Source organism: Atheta coriaria, unplaced genomic scaffold (assembly GCF_025399875.1).
Source record: "Atheta coriaria isolate IRGN ID8LTWV9N9 unplaced genomic scaffold, Caltech_Dcor_3.1 hic_scaffold_3_pilon, whole genome shotgun sequence".
Lineage (NCBI taxonomy): Eukaryota > Metazoa > Arthropoda > Insecta > Coleoptera > Staphylinidae > Dalotia > Dalotia coriaria.
The window spans coordinates 1,114,970-1,133,874 of NW_027045445.1; the positions used below are offsets into that span (position 1 = coordinate 1,114,970).

General features: G+C 31.4%; 2 protein-coding genes across 2 annotated transcripts; one reads left to right on the forward strand and one right to left on the reverse strand.

Moving 5' to 3' along the window:
• The first annotated feature begins 651 nt into the window (after window positions 1-651).
• On the forward strand, window positions 652-16,172 carry osy (ABC transporter oskyddad). Its single transcript, XM_065317848.1, has 5 exons — window positions 652-952; window positions 9,944-10,645; window positions 13,667-14,302; window positions 14,363-14,540; window positions 14,603-16,172. The coding sequence occupies exons 2-5, from the start codon at window positions 9,944-9,946 to the stop codon at window positions 15,355-15,357; spliced, it is 2,271 nt and encodes a 756-aa protein (XP_065173920.1). The 5' UTR covers window positions 652-952; the 3' UTR covers window positions 15,358-16,172.
• Window positions 15,585-18,244, reverse strand: LOC135804098 (general odorant-binding protein 72-like). The gene is made up of 5 exons (XM_065317849.1): window positions 18,050-18,244; window positions 17,860-17,988; window positions 17,653-17,794; window positions 16,207-16,283; window positions 15,585-16,073 (listed from the first exon to the last, which is right to left on the reverse strand). Exons 1-5 carry the CDS (start codon window positions 18,113-18,115, stop codon window positions 16,056-16,058), a joined length of 432 nt encoding a protein of 143 aa, XP_065173921.1. The 5' UTR covers window positions 18,116-18,244; the 3' UTR covers window positions 15,585-16,055.
• Between the last annotated feature and the right edge of the window lie 661 nt (window positions 18,245-18,905).

Genomic DNA, 18,905 nt, shown 5'->3' on the forward strand with positions numbered 1-18,905 from the left:
TGAATATAATAAGTTAAAGATAAATTATTGTTAAGTTATTTTCCTACGTAGATCCTGTTAAGAATGTTAAACTAATCTAAGAAAACGTAAAATTATTGTAAAATACATTTGCAAAATTTATTAATACATTTTTCAGTTATAAATAATTTTCAATTGGTTATTGAAGTTTATTGAACTTGTTTAAAGTAATATAATTAGCATCTTATTTAATAAGTGACGCATTCAGCTAATATCACTTAAAATTTTCAAAATTATTATCAAAAATGCATAATAAACTTAAAAAAAACTATTGTTACTTACGATAATTACCCAAAATTTTATGTAATATTTAAAAAAAAGTCTAATATTTTTATAACAAAGAGGTATTAACTTTGTAAACATAGAAATTCTGTTTCAATTCTATAACTAATCAAATTTATGCGTTTAATGCGTTTTGCAAAGAAAATATGTGTATATAAAGTTGCATATGTTAAATGCAATTCGCAGCATTTATTCGGCGGTTATTCAATTATTTGTTAATTTATTTCCAAGTGAGTGTGTTACGTGAATGTGTGCGTACGCAAGAAGGTAAACTATAGTCAGGTGAAGTAATGAAGCGGGAGGCCGAGGTGAACCGCACCGATCGCAACTAGTGGACGCAGCAGGACGACTCCACAAGCAGACAAAAGTGCGCAGACCGCGGTCGCAGGTAGTCGCAGGTAGTCGCAGATCAACGCGCAGGTAGCCGCGCAGTTAATCGTGTTTTTTGGCAAGTTTTTTCTTCTCTTAAATTCACAAAAACATCTTACAACTGCCACAAAAGTTTTAAACATAAAATATTCTCATCAAATACTAAAAAAGTGTTTGTATAACGATAAAAGTTATTAATAATCATAAAAACTTTAAAGTTCTGTGGAAAGTTTAGAAAAAGTGTGATTTATTGGGTCGATATCGATTTGGTGGAATCATCAAGGTGAGCTTTGCATTCCTTATTATTCAGATTAATAACTTAGTAGATTAGAACGTGATAAAGAAGAGAATGTGTGTAGATTATCTAGAAAATGACATATCTGACTAATAATCGATTAAAAATTATTCATGATGGGAAATGTTCTGATAAACACAGAATAAGCAACAATTTGTTGAATTATTAACAAGTGTCATCATAATTTTAAAGTCGTAAGCAAAATTTTATTGAAATTATTTAAATATAAGCAAAATGGAAGGTAAGGTCACACCAAAAATTACGAATATAAGTAATATGAAAACTTGTTAAGGCAACTGGTTTGAACTTCTTCGGAAACTTTTGCCACAACGTGCAACAACAGAGTTTTGTTGAGTTTTGTCCTTTTGGGAAGGTATTTATAGATGCGGTGCGTTCAGGTTTTTCCAGGTAGTTGGAAAGCATAATATTACAATAGTTTATGACTTTTAAAATATGAATACAAAGGAATGTTATAAATAAAAGTGTTGCTTTCAATAATATCGATTGTTGTATGAGTGATTGGATGGTGTTGTAATATTTCTGCATTTTTATTGCCGAATAAGTTCCGGTATTCATCATAACCTATTTTCAAAGAATTTGTAAGAAGTGCGGTGTTGCCATATAAATTTGTACAGATAAATTTGGCAATATGACATTTTACACCCATTTTTGTTTATATTGTTTAATATGAGTTTAAAAAGAAGTTTTTTTTTGTAAAATTAAATTGAAAAGCACATTAAACATTTTATATCTACAATAACTTGATCATTGTGTTATCTATTTACTAATTTTCACTAAAAACATGTCTTGAAGACAAAAAATTGGTTATAACACTGTCAAAATGTCAAATATATCAATTTTTAATAATTTTAATATCTATAATATAAAAATGAATCGCAAAATCTGTTAGTAAGCGCATAACTCAACAACGCCTAGACTAATTTAGCCAATTCTTTTTTCTAAATGTTCGTTAAAGTCCAATGATGTTTTTTTACGGCGAGAAAAATACGAATAATTGCCGGGAAAACCCTAAAGACAGCCCTTTTCTATAGGATAAAAGTTGTCATTGAGATTCAATCATAGTTATAGTGAATTATACTGAAGTGAATTATTAGCAATTCTTTATAAAAATAAATTTCTTTAAAATAAAATTGCTTATCTTATTGATAGAATTGACACATATTATGTCTGGAACAAGAGAGTAAAAACGAATTACATTTTTATTAAACACTACCGGGACGAAGTCGCGGGCAAAAGCTAGTTTATTATAAAAAACAGTAATTTCCTGTATATGTACATATAATTACCTTTGATAAACTTTGAAGTTAGTCTACATTACCAGTAATTTAGGTTAACTATTCATTTTTCGATTGTATCTAGCATTGTGGGTGTAATTTCAAGACGAAAAAAACTCTGACTGACAAACAGTTAACACTGCAACTTCAAAGCATCCAAAAACAGTCAAAAACTATTATTAACTAATAACAATTTGGTTGTTGTTGTTCCCAAATATGCTGCAATAGTGTTTAGTCACTGCGTCTCCCGCTTCACTTCCACTTGACTTAAGATTAGTCAATTCTAACATTTTGTAATTCACAACAGACAACAAATTTGAATGAATATGGCTTGGAAACTTCTTGAATAAGTTTATAAACTACTTATAAATTATTCTTTTGTTTGAGTTGTTGTCTAATACTATTTTGTGCGTTTTCATCTTAAAAATAATGAAAAATATAACAGTTTAGCTTAAAATCACAACAAATGAAGAATGCAACGTTGAATAATCATTAAAATTAACAAATATTTAACAACAAAAGATTTACACATCTTAAACTGTTGAAATTGTTTCGAAAATAATTAAAAAACCTTTTAGTTTATATTTTTAACTTGAAGTTTAAATTACCATTTAAAATTTTGTTCCGAAAAAAAAAACCGCAAGCAAAAAAAGTAATTTAATCGATTGACGCAAATTGTAACAAGTTTTGGATGACGGAGATTAATAAATTAAGAATTAAAAAAAGATTGAAACGAAGACATTTTGTATTTCGTGCCTACTTCCTTTTTGGTTCGCATTTTTTGTTAGTTGAGTAACATTTGCACTAAACAAAACAAAAAAAAAGACAAGGTCACGAAAATAAGTTGTAACAAACATTGTAAATTCTAACAACTACCAAAACTTAAGTTAATTCTACGTTGAACTAAACTAATATTAAACTTAAGACATAATAATAATAATTACTCTAAGTATTTTACTGTACTCTAATTATTTTTATTACAAATTTCTGATTTAGATTTATTCTAACAACAAATTCATATAAAAAATGCATTTTTTAGTTTTTTTTTTATAACAATTAATCAACATCATGTTTAAATTTCAAGAACACCATAACTTAAGTAAGGTTAATAATTAAAATTAGATTTATTTTTGATTAAAACATTAATAAAAACATAAAATATTACTTATGCACTAGTTCGAGATAGTACCCGGGCACTTATATCATGAACCGACGTCATATCTCATAAATAATGCTAAAAAATGCACATTTTAAGTGAATTTTGAGGTTAGTTTCATATCGACTGACAAATGACATGGCAAAAACTTGCTGTTTACGCACAATCGTAAATAATAGTGGTACAGGTACATAATGTACTTACCACACTACACAGTTATAATTATTACTAATTGTAATTATGCATTTCTCAAATACATAATTACAGTATGCACAAGTTGCAAACGGCAAGCAAGATACGATAAAGATATGCAACTGGTTGAAGTGTGTGGTTGACGTCTGCACGCACATCAAACAATTTTTGTACTTATTATTTTAAAAGTTATTAACTACTAGCTTTTGCCTAAGTAGTGTTTAATAAAAATGTAATTCGTTTTTACTCTCTTGTTCTAGACATACTATGTGTCAATTCTATCAATATGATTCGCAATTTTATTTTAAAGAAATTAATTATATGAAGAATAGCTAATAATGCACTACAGCGCGCCATCTTTGAATCTCAATGCCAACTTTTATCCTATAGAAAAGGGATGTATTTAGGGTTTTCCCGCAATTATTCTTAATTTTTCTCGCCGTAGAAACCATCCTTGGACTTAACGAACATTTTAAAAATAGAATTGGCCAAATTGGTTTAGGCGTTGTTAAGTTATGCGCTTACCAACAGATTTTGCGATTCATTTTTATATTAGATTATTATAAAAGTTATTAACTTATTATCGATTGTACCAATGCAAATATTTGTTGCTTCATACTGGTTTATAAAATGTTGCAAGTAATAATACCAAAAAAAATTGGTTGACATGTTGAAATCGTCCAGAGAGTCTAAAAACGAGTGCACCTTGAATGTTCAAGCTGAACAACTAACAACATTAATGATTTACACCTTGCTGTAAGTTCAAAGTCGACTTCTCAAGTTATTTTAAATTTATTTAAATTACTGTGTGATGAGAAAAGTAGTTTCCAGCGTTTTTGCTATACTATAAGCAGTGTATATTTAGTTGCATACTTTTAAAGTGACAAAACCTGTCAAGTTATAACCTCAAACAATAATTTTTCCTTTTTGAAGGACAATAAATGTCAACATTGAAGAGTTTAGTGTCCACTTTAATGCAAAACTTGTTCAGTTAAATGAAAATTACAGCGATAATCGTCATCTACTCTAATTAGCATTATTATCATAGGCAATTTATTGCCGTTTGTAATAATTTGCCATTAGCATTAATTTAATGCGTGTGCATTTTCACAAATTTTCCTTTTTCTATTCTTATAGAGAATGCACAAGTGGGTTTAATAACAAAAGGTAATTACAAACTTGATTAATGTTTGACCTGAAACGCAAGCGTTGGTAATTGAAAAACCATTAGCAGCCAACAATACAAATTGCATTATATATTATTACAAAATTATGTAATTTAAAATTTATAAGAAAATATAAAAACTAAAATATTGATGATATTATCCATTATCGTGTATAAAATACAGTGTTACACATGAATAATTAATTTTTTTATATCATACTAGCTTTTGCCCGCGACTTTGTCCCAATAGTGTTTAATAAAAATGTAATTCGTTTTTACTCTCTTGTTCTAGACATAGTATGTGTCAATTCTATCAATAAGATTCGCAATTTTATTTTAAAGAAATTAATTATATAAAGAATAGCTCATAATGCACGTTAGCGCGCCATCTCGGATTCAACTATTTAACTATAACTATGATTGAATCAATACCAACTTTTATCCTATAGAAAAGAGCTGTCTTTAGGGTTTTCCCGGCAATTATTCGAATTTTTCTCGCGGTAAAAACCATCCTTGGACTTTAACGAACATTTAAAAAAAGAATTGGCCAAATTGGTTTAGGCGCTGTTGTGTTATGCGCTTACCAACAAATTTTGCGATCCATTTTTATATTATAGATTATCGTGTATAAAATTCAGTATTACACATGCATAATTAATTTTTTATATCAAATGGAAAGTTTAAGTTAATTAACCATCAATTAAAGTGAGCAATTAGTGATTAACGAATAAATCATTTGTAATCTTTGTTCAATAATGTTAAAACAGCTATGACTCAATAAATATCAACATAAAACGTGTTAAAACTTCAAAAGTATGCTTAAATATTGTCACAATGTCACAAGAAGGTGTCAATTCCTTAAAATGCACTCAACACACTTTACAAATGCACTAAAACAACATAATTACCGAATGTATGACGCAATACCAAATTCCAAAATTTCCGCCCGCCATATTGAAATAATACTTATATTAGTGTACTAGTATATTAGTGTCAACGCAATTTATTTATGTACATAGCTGGTTTTATTGCTTTTCTTTTGTTTTACTTCTTATGCCGCTGATTTGTTGGGAGTTGTAACTTGTGAGTTCTTTGCTGGCTAAAAATTTTGCAAGCTGATTTATGGCGCAACAAATTACACGTCAGTTTCTTTCTGCGTCGGCGCGCTCCGCAGCTAATTAAATTCATTGACACGGCGAATTGTTTATTGCAGCGATTGTTACACGATTCTGTGTTTCTAGCGTTTTGTGCGCTTCACCTACATACGCATGTTTTATATGTTTATAATATTGTAGCACTCGTAACACTATTAGAATCAAAGCGAAATTAATTAAATAATCAGTTGCAAAAATCTTCACTGCGTGCATACGAGTAGTACTATTTCATCAAAGATATAGATTAATAGATTAATAGATTTTCTTTTCATTAGGAAATCATTGTTTTCACTTTTATTAAACTTAAAATGTAAAATATTTGTTTTTTGCTTTATTTTCTTGATATTTATATTAAACTAGCTTTTACCCGTGATTTCGTCCCGATAATGTTTAATAAAAATATAATTCGTTTTTACTCTCTTGTTCTAGACATAGTATGTGTCAATTCTATCAATAAGATTCGTAATTTTATTTTAAAGAAATGAATTATATAAAGAATTGCTAATAATGCCCTTTGCGCGCCATCTCAGATTCAACTATTTAACTATAACCATGATTGAATCTCAATGACAACTTTTATCCTATAGAAAAGAGCTGTCTTTAATGTTTTCCCGGCAATTATTCGAATTTTTCTCGCCATAAAAACCATCCTTGGCGTTCAACGAACATTTAAAAAAAGAATTGGCCAAATTGGTTTAGGCGTTGTTGAGTTATGCGTTTACCAACAGACTTTGCGATTTACTTTTATAGTATAGAATAATGTTACTTTTTGGTGTTTTTATGTTTAAATGCCAATTACACTGCAAAAAAGCTTCTTTTCATGTAAATTTTCATTTTTATTTATTTTTAAAATTAAATTAATTTAAAAAAACACATCAAAGTCTTATTTTTATAAAATTCTCAAATTTTTAATTAAAAAATTAATTAAAACACAATACGAAATTTGCAAATTTAATGAATTTAATATAAAGCACAAATTAACAATAATTTTACTTAAATTATTAACTATTTTCCGATTGCATGTTGCGATATATTGTAGCGATAACGAGTGATGAGTTAACTTAACTAGAGTTTTGAGTTGATTATAGCTGCAGTTAAACATTAAACATTCGAAGGTAATTCAATTATTGTAATAGCACTAAATGTGCAATGAATGCTCACTCATGTACAGAGTAACTAAGATACTAATCTGTTTCTACTACGTGTCTACAACTGGCATAGCAGAAAGTAATAACTATGCAAACATTAATACGAACATAATTGTTGATAAAAAGCAGAAATAATCAAGATTCATTGCATTTTAATTAATTGCATTTACATTTAAACATGAATATACTCAAATAAAAGATTAATTATAATTTCATGAGATAAAATTAACATTAAGAAGATAACTTAATTAATATGAATATCAATTATATTAATGTGTTAATTGGAAATTTTTTCATTACACGACCAAATAAATTATCTCTATTATTATTAGACGCGTCAAATACATCAGACGTTTCTTGGTCCAAAACTGACGTAAAATACAATTATTATTATAAAACTCAATATTTTTACAACACTTTATGACATTTTCCTTTTTTGAAGACATAATAATGTAGTTATAACAACCATAATTATTTATTATCAACTTGCCTACTTCCTACGATTTATTTCGATTACGCATCCAAGAAATTCAGGTAATACCAGAAGATTACATCAATTTGAGTCAAGTGTTGAGTGGGCCGAGAGTGAAAATAGCACGCGTGTAAGATTCAGGCCGATTGAATGAAAGTGAAATGCCGAAATGCTTGGTTTTACTTGTTTATACTTGCTTACACTTTCGGCATTCTTGGAGAGTGACCGACTGACTTACTGACTGACTCAGTATACGAGTAGGTAACAATAATAGTATAACATTCAGTCGCATGCAACCGCAGGCAATAAAATAATTAAAGTAAATGGATAAAAACTAAACAACTATTGTAACTATAGCATACGCGCTCAGGTGTGAATGAAGCTCATTATGAAGCAGCGAGCTTTGGAATTTACACGATTGTACAAATTGCCGTAATAAAATTTACACCGGCAGCGGTGCATTGCTGGCATTACATCGTCACTTGCACGTTTTATTATTCTAATAATTTTTCGAGGGAAAACCGCAAAAGTTAGAATTTTTAATCAAATTTTTGAGAAAATTAAAATTTTTGCTTCCATTTATAATACAAAAATGAATCGCAAAATCTGTTGGTAAGCGCATAACTCAACAACGCCTAAACCAATTTGGCCAATTCTTTTTTTAAAATGTTCGTTTAAGTCCAAGGATGGGTTTTACGGCGATGAAAAATTTGAATAATTGCCGAGAAATCCTAAAGACAGCCACTTTCTATAGGATAAAAGTTGACATTGAGATTCAATCATGGTTATAGTTAAATAGTTGAATCTGAGATAGCGCGCTAAAGTGCATTATTAGCAATTCTTCATATAATTAATTTCTTTAAAATAAAATTACGAATCTTATTGATAGAATTGACACATACTACGTCTGGAACAACAGAGTAAAAACAAATTACATTTTTATTAAACACTATCATATAAAATAGTTGTCAACGTCATCTAGGAGTAAAATTTAAAATATTTTTCCACTCTATAGCTGTAAAATTAGCGTTTTTCATACTTTTGTAAACACAAATAAAGAAATATTTGTTCTTGAGACTACTAAACATAATTTTTAATTGTATCCACTATATTAAAATATAAAATATCAACTACGTAATAAATTAATAATTAGCATATAACTAAAAAGATTGGCCATTACTCACATTTCAAGTTATCACCACAAAAATGATTATTACCCATTGAATTCACCGCTATTTGTCCATCATTTATTTGATTTTCTGTGCATATGAATATATTTCTTGCCTCGTTAGCTCGTTAGTTTGCAATTGTCATCATTCCAGTTTTCCAGCTAATAAAAAAACCTGACGACAAATACGCGTCGCGCTCGTGCGACAATGACGAATTGCAAACGCAGAATGCGTCGAACAACATATAAATTATTTACTGAGAAATCTATTTGAACTAAACGAAAAACTCCACAGACTAAATACAACGCCAAGGTTTTATTTTTATGACTTGCTGCGCATGAATCAGCAAATTATTCGATTATTTCGAGCATATTATATGATCATTTGGTTGCCTAACGTAAATTGCACCAACATAACCTTATTATTAGTCTATTTTATAGTTTTTATTAATTTATAAAGTAAAAATGATGTTTTTCCAGTTTTAAGTTTAATATTTGTGTCAGAGCAGAATAAATATTGAATAAAATATGAATAATGCAAACCACAGCGCATACAATTGCGGAAAATTGTCATTTGTGCAAACAATGTTCGTAAATCACGGAAAACGCACAACGCATGCAATACTAAGCAAAGTTTATGACAAAACAAATAAATTGTGTGCTATTTGTGCTTAAGCAATCATAACCTGAACAAAACAATTTAATTAAATTATATTTTATTTTATTCCAACAAAAATTAATAAATAGTAGACATAGTCAAAGATTGAGTTATGATACAGATGACGCAACCAACTATACAACTTATTTTTATCCACATATAAAATAAGATATAGTTTATATTTAGAGTCACTTTAAATAATAAATTAATATTTATCAATATATTAGCAATTAAATAGTGTTCAAATGTTCAATGTCCACTTGGAGTTGTTTTGCAGCGTTTGCACAAGTTTTTGCCCCATTTTTTTATATGACCTGAGTGCAACGCAGAGAAAAAACGAGCAATAGCGTTAATTACAATTACAATTACAATTAGCAATTTGCCGTCTTGGGAAATAATTGCTGCCGACGCAATTAAAACGCGTGTGTGCGCGCTAAAGCGATGATTGATAATATTATATTCAGATTTTACTAATAAAAAACATTAAAAAACAATATTTTTTTAATTTTCCCACCTGGTGGTGAAATATCAAACTTAAATACAAATCTAACCTTAAATTTAAATGTTTCAGATGACGGAACCCTCTAATGAGCTGGAAATGCGACGGAAGGCAATGGCGAACCGTCAAATGTCAACTGTTGCCTCACGCAGGCAACACGCCGTGTGCGTGCGTCGCGCACACAAACACTACGGCACCAAAAAGAACCCTTTTGTTATCCTCGATGGACTAAACATGACTGTACCTAAAGGCGCCATCTATGGTTTACTAGGCGCGTCTGGTTGCGGTAAAACTACTCTACTCTCATGTATAGTCGGCCGTAAACGTCTCAATTCCGGAGAGATTTGGGTTCTTGGAGGAACACCTGGTTCTAAAGGATCAGGTGTGCCAGGTCCTAGAATAGGATACATGCCGCAGGAAATTGCTCTCTATGGTGAATTTACCATCAGGGAAACAATGTTATACTTTGGATGGATTAGTGGAATGTCTACTGATGAAGTAGATGACAGATTGTCGTTTCTACTGCAGTTTTTGATGCTGCCAGGACCGGATAGACAAGTGAAAACGCTATCTGGTGGACAACAGAGGAGAGTATCATTGGCAGCAGCATTGTTGCATCAACCTGAGTTGTTGATTTTGGACGAACCGACTGTTGGAGTTGATCCGATGTTACGGAAGAATATTTGGGATCATTTGCAGCATATTACTAAGAATGGACAGACGACTGTTATTATCACTACGCATTATATTGATGAGACGCGTCAAGCAAGCATTGTAAGTTATTAAAAAAAATTTTTTCTTGTTTTTGTTATATTGAGTAAACTAATAGAGATAATTGAATGAAATAAATTGTATTATATAGATACAGAGCTAAACTTTTAGTTTAGTGATTAAAAATATTAGTTTTGTGGGGTTTTAGATAAATTGGAGGCGTTTAAAGTTAAAATTCATAAAAATTCTTCAAAATTTATACAAAAAATATTTTAAAATTATATAATCAATCAAATTAATGTAATTAAAATTAGTTTAAACACTTTAAGGTTAAGTTTAGGCCATTATTAATTAATTAACCTTGTTTTAACATTGAATTATCAACCACATTAATTTTTTCTTTTCATCATTTGTGTTCATTCAAATATTCCGAAATAAATCAATAACATTGAATCAAATATCAAGGTTAACAACACAAAATTTCTTAAGCATACTTTAAACCATCTTAAGTCACTATGCAAATTCAAATTAAAATTAAAATTAAAATTGATTCATACTTTCATATTATTAATAATATCACTTATAACTCTCCTAATTTTGAATCGTAGTGTTGACATTGAGTGGCAGCCATGTTGAAATCAATTAGATGTCTCTGCTAGAGTCTCGAAATGCACACATGTTGAAATGTTGTTGAAAATTGTTACAGTGTCAAGTTGAATCGCGTCTGCAAGTCGTGATTTTTATTTACTCGCGACGACCTTAAACTTAATACTACTTACAACTGACGTTAGCATAATTAATTTTTTTGGGAACATTTCTTTCGGTGTGGTTATACTCGCAAGTGTAAAATGTATGGTATTTCTGCATGTGTGTTGCACAAGTGTTGGGAGCGTGTTGAAATCCTGTCTAGAGTGTCTAGACGTAAGAATTTAATCAAAATTTTCGATTATTACATCTATACATTCATATTGCAAATACACGCAAAATTTAATTTTAACTTAATTTCACTCTGATTTTAAGAGTTTTAGAAATTTTGAGGTTATATTAAAAATACGCCCATTTTCTTTGCGTAAATTACTAACTTTTACCAACCTTTAATGATTTTTAATCAAAACTTTATTAAATTGTCAATGAAAGTGTTTTTTGGGTGTCGAGATCAATGTCACGCACTAGGTTATTATTAGTTTATCTTTGAAACATGTTAGCACATTCCGCCATGTTGCCTAAGGCGTAAATTACTCTTTCTCTTTTAATTTTCTCATTCAAAATCTTGCAAACACTTTACGCATGTGTAATACATGATTTTATTAGAGTTATTATTATTTTATTACCTCTTGTGAATCAGAAGTTATGCAACACTTTACACAAAAAAAATGTGTGAACAATTCCAATATTGCAAGTGTAGATTATGAGTAATCACTTAAAAGAATACTTATTACTTATATTAACGAGGATATTTCAATGGCGTCGCAAAAGACGCGACGTCAACGGCGACGGTCGTAGATCAACTTGAGTTGAAATATCTGTCAAGTCAAACTCGAAGCTTAAACGAGACCAAGGCGAGCGCGTCGGAGAAACTCATATGTCGTGGATAAACTGTACCATGAAGTAAATAAATAAAATTATGACGGTGCATCATTCGCAAATGTTATTTGTTTGGCTAAAGTTTTGAAAATAATAAAAAGGAAGGAATTTACCACAAATATTTTTGCTAAAAATGCCTAGAACTCAAGGGGAGATATAAATATAAAACAGAATAAGAGGGGGACGAGAGTGAATGAGAAGCACAACGCGCTCCCCTTTTTATTTACGGGCTACCCGCAAATAGTAGTGGGGGAACACAGGTCGGAGTTACGTAGTAGCGGCACACAAGGGTGCGAGGATGAGTCACACTTGTGGGTATATTCTAAACGCAGTTAGTCACTAAGACCCCCTTCTAAACTACAAATACCTAATATTTTCCTAAAATATGATTCATGACTCCAAGAAAAAAGGTGCTAACTACAAAAAATATTTAAAAAAAAACCACTCACACTAATTCTAATGGTACAATAACAAGTTCTAAAATTGACCACCAAATCGTGATTACTTTTAGAATGTTTGGACAGTTATACCATTTGAAGTCGTAAATGATTTCCTATATTATTACACGTTTATGACGTTGTTCGACGTGGTTCGATGCTCGTCTTTGGCTCGACGTCCGCGAGACATTGGACTCAAAAGTTCACGTCTAATTATATTGCCTTAGCACCGGCCCGCAATGGCAAGCAATTACGGCGAACGGTAGTGATCGCACGCGAAATGTCCGCCATTGTGAAAAACGTAATGGCGTCATCACACGGCAGACGTCTGAATGTAATTAATTTTTTGTTTGTAGACCGCATGTGAATTCAATGCCGCTCGCAAAACACGCATTTAAACTTTGATATACATTAATTAAATTAATGGAAGTAAATAGGTATAAAGCATTATAATTACATTTGTGGGAAACAACCAGAAGTTTAAAGGTATATGCGGGTAATTTGCAATTTATAAGTGTTTAATGTTTATTTATAGGACGAGAAGTGCTAAAATTTAGTAAAATAATGTGTTCTTGAAAAGAACAAAGAAAAAAGTAGACGCTAAAGTAAAATAAACAACATTTGATTTGTGTGTTGCCTATATTTGGTCAAGTTTTGTATGTATTGCGTTATAAACAACTTAAAACTTAAATAACTTTGGTTGTAGATGAAATATTTGAAAAATTCAAAAAGTATTATCATACATGGAGTTCTCTTTATCTATAAACAAAATCTTGAAGTAATCCGACCGAAATTTACTGAGTTACTGGCAATTGAAGGCTTAGAAACACATTTCCTATTTATATTACGTTGACACAACTTTAACCTCAAATATTTTGATTTTGAGGTTACCTACTTAAAGTTTTTAAGCGCTGAATTATAGTGTAGCTCTCTTTTAGTAAATATCCAAAATTTGGATGTAAACAAAGTAAAAACCACAAAGTTACATTGATTACAACCAAAAAATCATTTTTTTTCTTACCTTACGAAAACAATAACCCAATTTTTCTTCTATTATTTAAAGATTGGTCTAATGCGTGGTGGTTACCTGCTCGCTGAAGAGTCCCCTGACCGTCTGGTAGCCCAATACCATGCCGAATCTCTGGAAGACGTCTTTCTAAAACTCTCCGTCATCCAAAACATGGGCAAACGACGCCGCAGCTCCATTGCCACCGAAGTAGCGACCGCCATTACCGTCCCACGTGGCGCTATCAACGAAGCAATCATCGTCGATGAAGACCACGAAATCTCCGGCGAATTCGGCGATAACATCTCCATGGGAAGTCGTGGGGGTCGTGTTTCCATCACACCAGATGATCCTGACTTAGCGCAACCCGAAATGCCTCCACCTGAAGAAGTAAAATCAACCTGGCGAGATAAAGTGTTTTTCCTCAAGAAACACCATATGAAAACTCTAGTTTGGAAAAATTTCTTATGGATGATACGTAACTACGGCGTGATGTTATTCATCATTGGATTACCTGTTATCCAAGCTGTGTTGTTCTGTATGTCAATCGGTCACGATCCTTATAACTTACCGGTATCAGTGGTGAATTATGAACTAAACCAAGGCGAAGCTTGCGAATTTAAACCAGGATGCAATAGTTCACGACTAAGCTGCAATTATTTAGACTTTTTAAAACGAAGAACACTACAACTGGTAAGAGGTTATTCATATGTAAATTACTATACATTTACACACGTGTAATGTTGGTTGCAGCACTATCACGACGACGAAGACGGTGCGAAAGGCGAGGTCGTCGCTGGAACTGCTTGGGCAGCACTTGTATTCAAATCAAACTTCTCTGACGCTTTACGTGCTCGATTGAATGATGGACGGTCTGTGACTGATATCGACGTTGAAAACTCTGAAGTTGCTGTGTATCAAGATATTTCAAGTAAGTATTATCCACAAAATAGCCTAATTATAAAGATATATGAATAATTTATACTTTTTTAGATGAAAACATCGGTTCATTCTTGAAACGTGACTTGTACTTCAGTTTTGAATCGTTTTTCCAAGATTACCTGGCTTCGTGTGAAATCGACATCAAGATCGGCACTATTCCAATAAGATTCAATGACCCGATTTATGGTTATCGTGATCCTAACTTCACTGACTTTGCTGCGCCTGGTGTAATCCTGACAATCATCTTTTTCTTAGCGGTGGCGCTGACATCGGGTGCCATGTTACTCGAACGCAACGAAGGAATCCTCGAACGTTCATTGGTCAATGGTATCACTCCGATTGAATGTCTTTTCGCGCATGTAATAACTCAATTCACGGTTATGTTAATGCAAACTGTAATGGTTCTGGTTATTACATTCGCTGTGTTTGACATAACCAACAAAGGTCCGATTGCATTAACGGCTTTACTTACGATTTTAACTGGTCTCTGCGGTATGTGTTTTGGTTTTGTTGTTTCTTGCTTGTGTGATAATGAACGCACAGCTACTTATTTAGCTTTGGGTAGTTTTCTACCCATTGTAATGTTGTGTGGTATCATCTGGCCGATTCAAGGTATGCATTACACATTACAGCTTATTTCTTATGTGTTACCTTTGACGAAGAGCACAGAAAGTCTTCGTTATGTCATGTCTAAAGGATGGACTTTAGATAACCCGGATGTATATTTAGGTTATGTGAGCATGTGTATTTGGATTTCAATCTTTTTGACAATGAGTGTTTTGGTACTTAAATTTAAGAAAGGTTAAATTTTTTCATAAACAAAATGGTGGACAGCGTTCAAACTTTAGTTTAACCTATAAAAATTTTGCTCAATTTGTTGGTTTGCATCGAATTCGGTGTGAATTTATGCGCGGAATTATTTATTTTATTTTATCCTATGATAAGCACCAAGAAAATTACCGTACATAATCTGAAAACAATATTAACTATAAAAATTTAGTTGCCATACATTTATGCACATGTTTGCCAAAGATTGATCCACAAACAAACCTTTATTCTCGAATTCAAACAATAATAATTTTATCTCTGTCGATATTGTTATAAAATTTAATTATTTTATATTGATGTACATAATGTGTTAAAAATTGTGTGTGTGGTTGAAATTGTTTATATTTTGGAATTGCTTTTAGTACTTTCTAGTTATGTTTGTTACTATTAGTGTTATTAGTGTATTTTCCCTTTCTAAATAGTCTTGTTAGTCTTATCAGTGTTATTGATGTCGTTTTTTGTACGTTTTTATTCGAATGTATTGTTTTCTCTTTATATTTGTGGCTGTGGACTATTTAGGAGCAGTAATCGTAATGAATTAATCAAATTAATAGGAGTGGGAGTAATTATATTGATAGATGATGAAAAAGACTCTCTGATGTGTCCCCCAAATGTCATTTGAAAGAATGCGTTTGTTGGTTTGGTGTATATTTGGTTGCCGACTTTTTTGGTAGATTTAGGGAGCAAAATAGTTCTGAAAACAAACATTTTAATCGATTGTTAATGCATAATGTTGTTGAATTGATTGTAATTTGTAATGAAATGCAAATAAAGACTATTTTAAGCGTGTAAATATTGATATTTGTTATTAATATTAAGATTGTTACCTCTGGATTATCGAAATATACACATTTCATCATGGCGTATGCTCTTTCACACTTATCCGTACAACAATCAGATTTATCTACAAAATAAAATATAAATTTTAAGAAATTTTTACCTGTTTTGGTATATATTGTTAACTGTATTTAATAAAAATGTAATTCGTTTTTACTCTCTTGTTTTAGATATAGTATGTGTCAATGGGGGTCACTTAAGGAAAAACTCAAATATAATTTCAATTATAAACAAAATACTTATTGCAACCGCCTATAAGCATTGTTTACTTAAAAAACTATTATTTGATATAATTTTCAGCCACTTTAACAATCAATTTTGGATATTATTAAAGTTTAAAAAAAAAACAGATTTGACTTCCATTACACCGACATGCGGGTAATGGTGGTCACCCTGGGGACAATCGGAATCAAACGAAATCTAGCAGATATCGCAGACATAATATTCCGCTAAGACCCACCCAGTGCATTCCACATGAGCCCATAGCCCACATGAGGTGCATCTGAACCACATTTCATTGTTTTTTTTTAAATCGTTGCACATTAGACATCTCTTTTCCAAAATTTCATCCTCATTGCCCTGGCATAAGTCATCAGTGCCAATATTGGAATCATAAGTTTTGTTACTTTCCGGCAATAACTTTTCTGCAAGATGGCTATTGAAAAATAAGTCACATTGTTTTTTGTAGGCCATTTAGAGCGGGCTAAAGACAGAAACGTCCTTTGGGAGTCGCATGACTCCCATTGCCCACAATTACACTATTGTGAAAAAGAACAAAAAAAATATATTTCTTCAAAACATCTGAACTGCACATCACGATTTTGAATATTTAACTAAGACTATATAAAAGTTTCATTCGAATATTGCAAAATATTCGCCACTTATCTTCTAATTTGCGTTGCCGTAAAGTTAGATCAGCGGAGCTCAAAAATAAAACAATGCATTATCTCAATGATACACACGCCAATTGGCATGATTTGTCGGGGGTAGCCCTGGGGGGCTAGAACGGAGGTAGGGACGCCGTTTACGCGTTACTCGCAACTATTGTTTCGTGGTTATGTGGGTGACTCCCATTACCCGCTGACTCCCATTACCCTACTCTCCCCTATGTGTCAATTCTATCAATAATTTTCGCAATTTTATTTTAAAGAAATTAATTATATAAAGAATTGCTAATAATGCACTTCAGCGCGCCATCTCGGATTCAACTATTTAACTAATACTATGATTGAATCTCAATGCCAACTTTTATCTTATAGAAAAGTGCTGTCTTTAGGGTTTTCCCGACAAATATTCAATTTTGTCTCGCAGTAAAAACCATTCTTGGACTTTAACTTTAATTAAAAAAAAGAATTGGCCAAATTGGTCTTGGCGTTGTTGAGTTATGCGCATACCAACAGATTTTGCGATTCATTTTTATATTATAGAAGATTTACCTTTGCATTTTTGTGCTGATGCCCACGTAGGTTGTTGTCTTGGTTGTGGCAACATTTCCAACTGTGATAACGCATATTCCTCTTCAAAAAGTCCTTTTTTATTCACTAATTTATAGAATGACATTAAGCAAAACGTGTAACACTAAAAGGAACATCATAACCTTACTTAAAACATTTGAAACAAACAAAAAACTATAATATTAATACCTTTGTTGTTGGCTCATCATCCCAAATACCTTTATGCATATTTTCAATAGATTCATCTGAAGTTTTCGTCTTTGGTTGACAATTTTTACGTAATAACTTCCCACCTGATTTTAATTGTGCTTCAGTAACCTAAAAATTAATGTTTTAGTATTTAATTACTCTAAAATAAATCAAATTTGATAATACTTACAGCGCATGATACAAAAACAACATTAAAAGCACTTATAATAATAAATACAACAAAAACCACACGCATTTTGTTGATTTTTCAGCTAAATGTTTCAATTTTTGGTTGATAATGCCTAAAAAGTTGCCTAACTTTAGCATATATCAAATGCAAACTACCAAATTCAAGGAAACAAGCAAAAAATGATTACTTCAGTGAGGAATCGTGCTTTATATAATTTTTGATTCGGAACTTAATCAATACAAGTAGCAATTATCGTTAATTCTTCTGAAAATTACAAATTAATAACACAATTGTTCACTGTGCTTGCATCTTAAGTATAGTGAACTTGTAATTAAATTAGGATTACATTGACATTTGTGATTCGCTGTGCATTATTAGGTACTAATTAATGAATGATTCACAGTATATCATTAAAAATTGATCAAGAAAGACAGTTAGAGGACAAAAATATTGGGTGCCATTTTGTATTCAACTATTTCATCAACCACAATACTTAACATCAAATACTTAACATCTAATACTCTTGTTCTTTTGTTTTACGTAATAACAAATCACTCATAGTCATAGCCGTGAATTATAATATATTCGGCGTAATATTTTGAGTTTCGCATTGATTCAAATAGGTTTGTGGGCCGCGCACGGTAATTAATCATGCAACGTTAATTGTGTGCCGACGATGCTCGAAAATTAAGTGGAACACCAATTTATGCGTGCGTGTGTGGCAATTGCAGCCTGCCGGAGTCGTAAGACGTGCACTTGTAATACAATATTATGTCATGCAATTAATTCATAGTCATCAACGGCGGTTAATTACAGGGAAATGAATAAAAATCGAAAACAAGTGAAAACTCGTGGA

Bases quoted from the DNA above. Each gene is read 5' to 3' on its own strand.
- osy (XM_065317848.1), top strand. From the start codon at position 9,944: ATGACGGAACCCTCTAATGAGCTGGAAATGCGACGGAAGGCAATGGCG. The intron at 14,303-14,362 runs GTAAGAGGTTAT...TGTTGGTTGCAG, and splicing joins AACGAAGAACACTACAACTG to CACTATCACGACGACGAAGA. The intron at 14,541-14,602 runs GTAAGTATTATC...ATACTTTTTTAG, and splicing joins TGTGTATCAAGATATTTCAA to ATGAAAACATCGGTTCATTC.
- LOC135804098 (XM_065317849.1), bottom strand. From the start codon at position 18,115: ATGCGTGTGGTTTTTGTTGTATTTATTATTATAAGTGCTTTTAATGTT. The intron at 17,989-18,049 runs GTAAGTATTATC...ATTAATTTTTAG, and splicing joins TTGTTTTTGTATCATGCGCT to GTTACTGAAGCACAATTAAA. The intron at 17,795-17,859 runs GTATTAATATTA...TGTTCCTTTTAG, and splicing joins ATGATGAGCCAACAACAAAG to TGTTACACGTTTTGCTTAAT.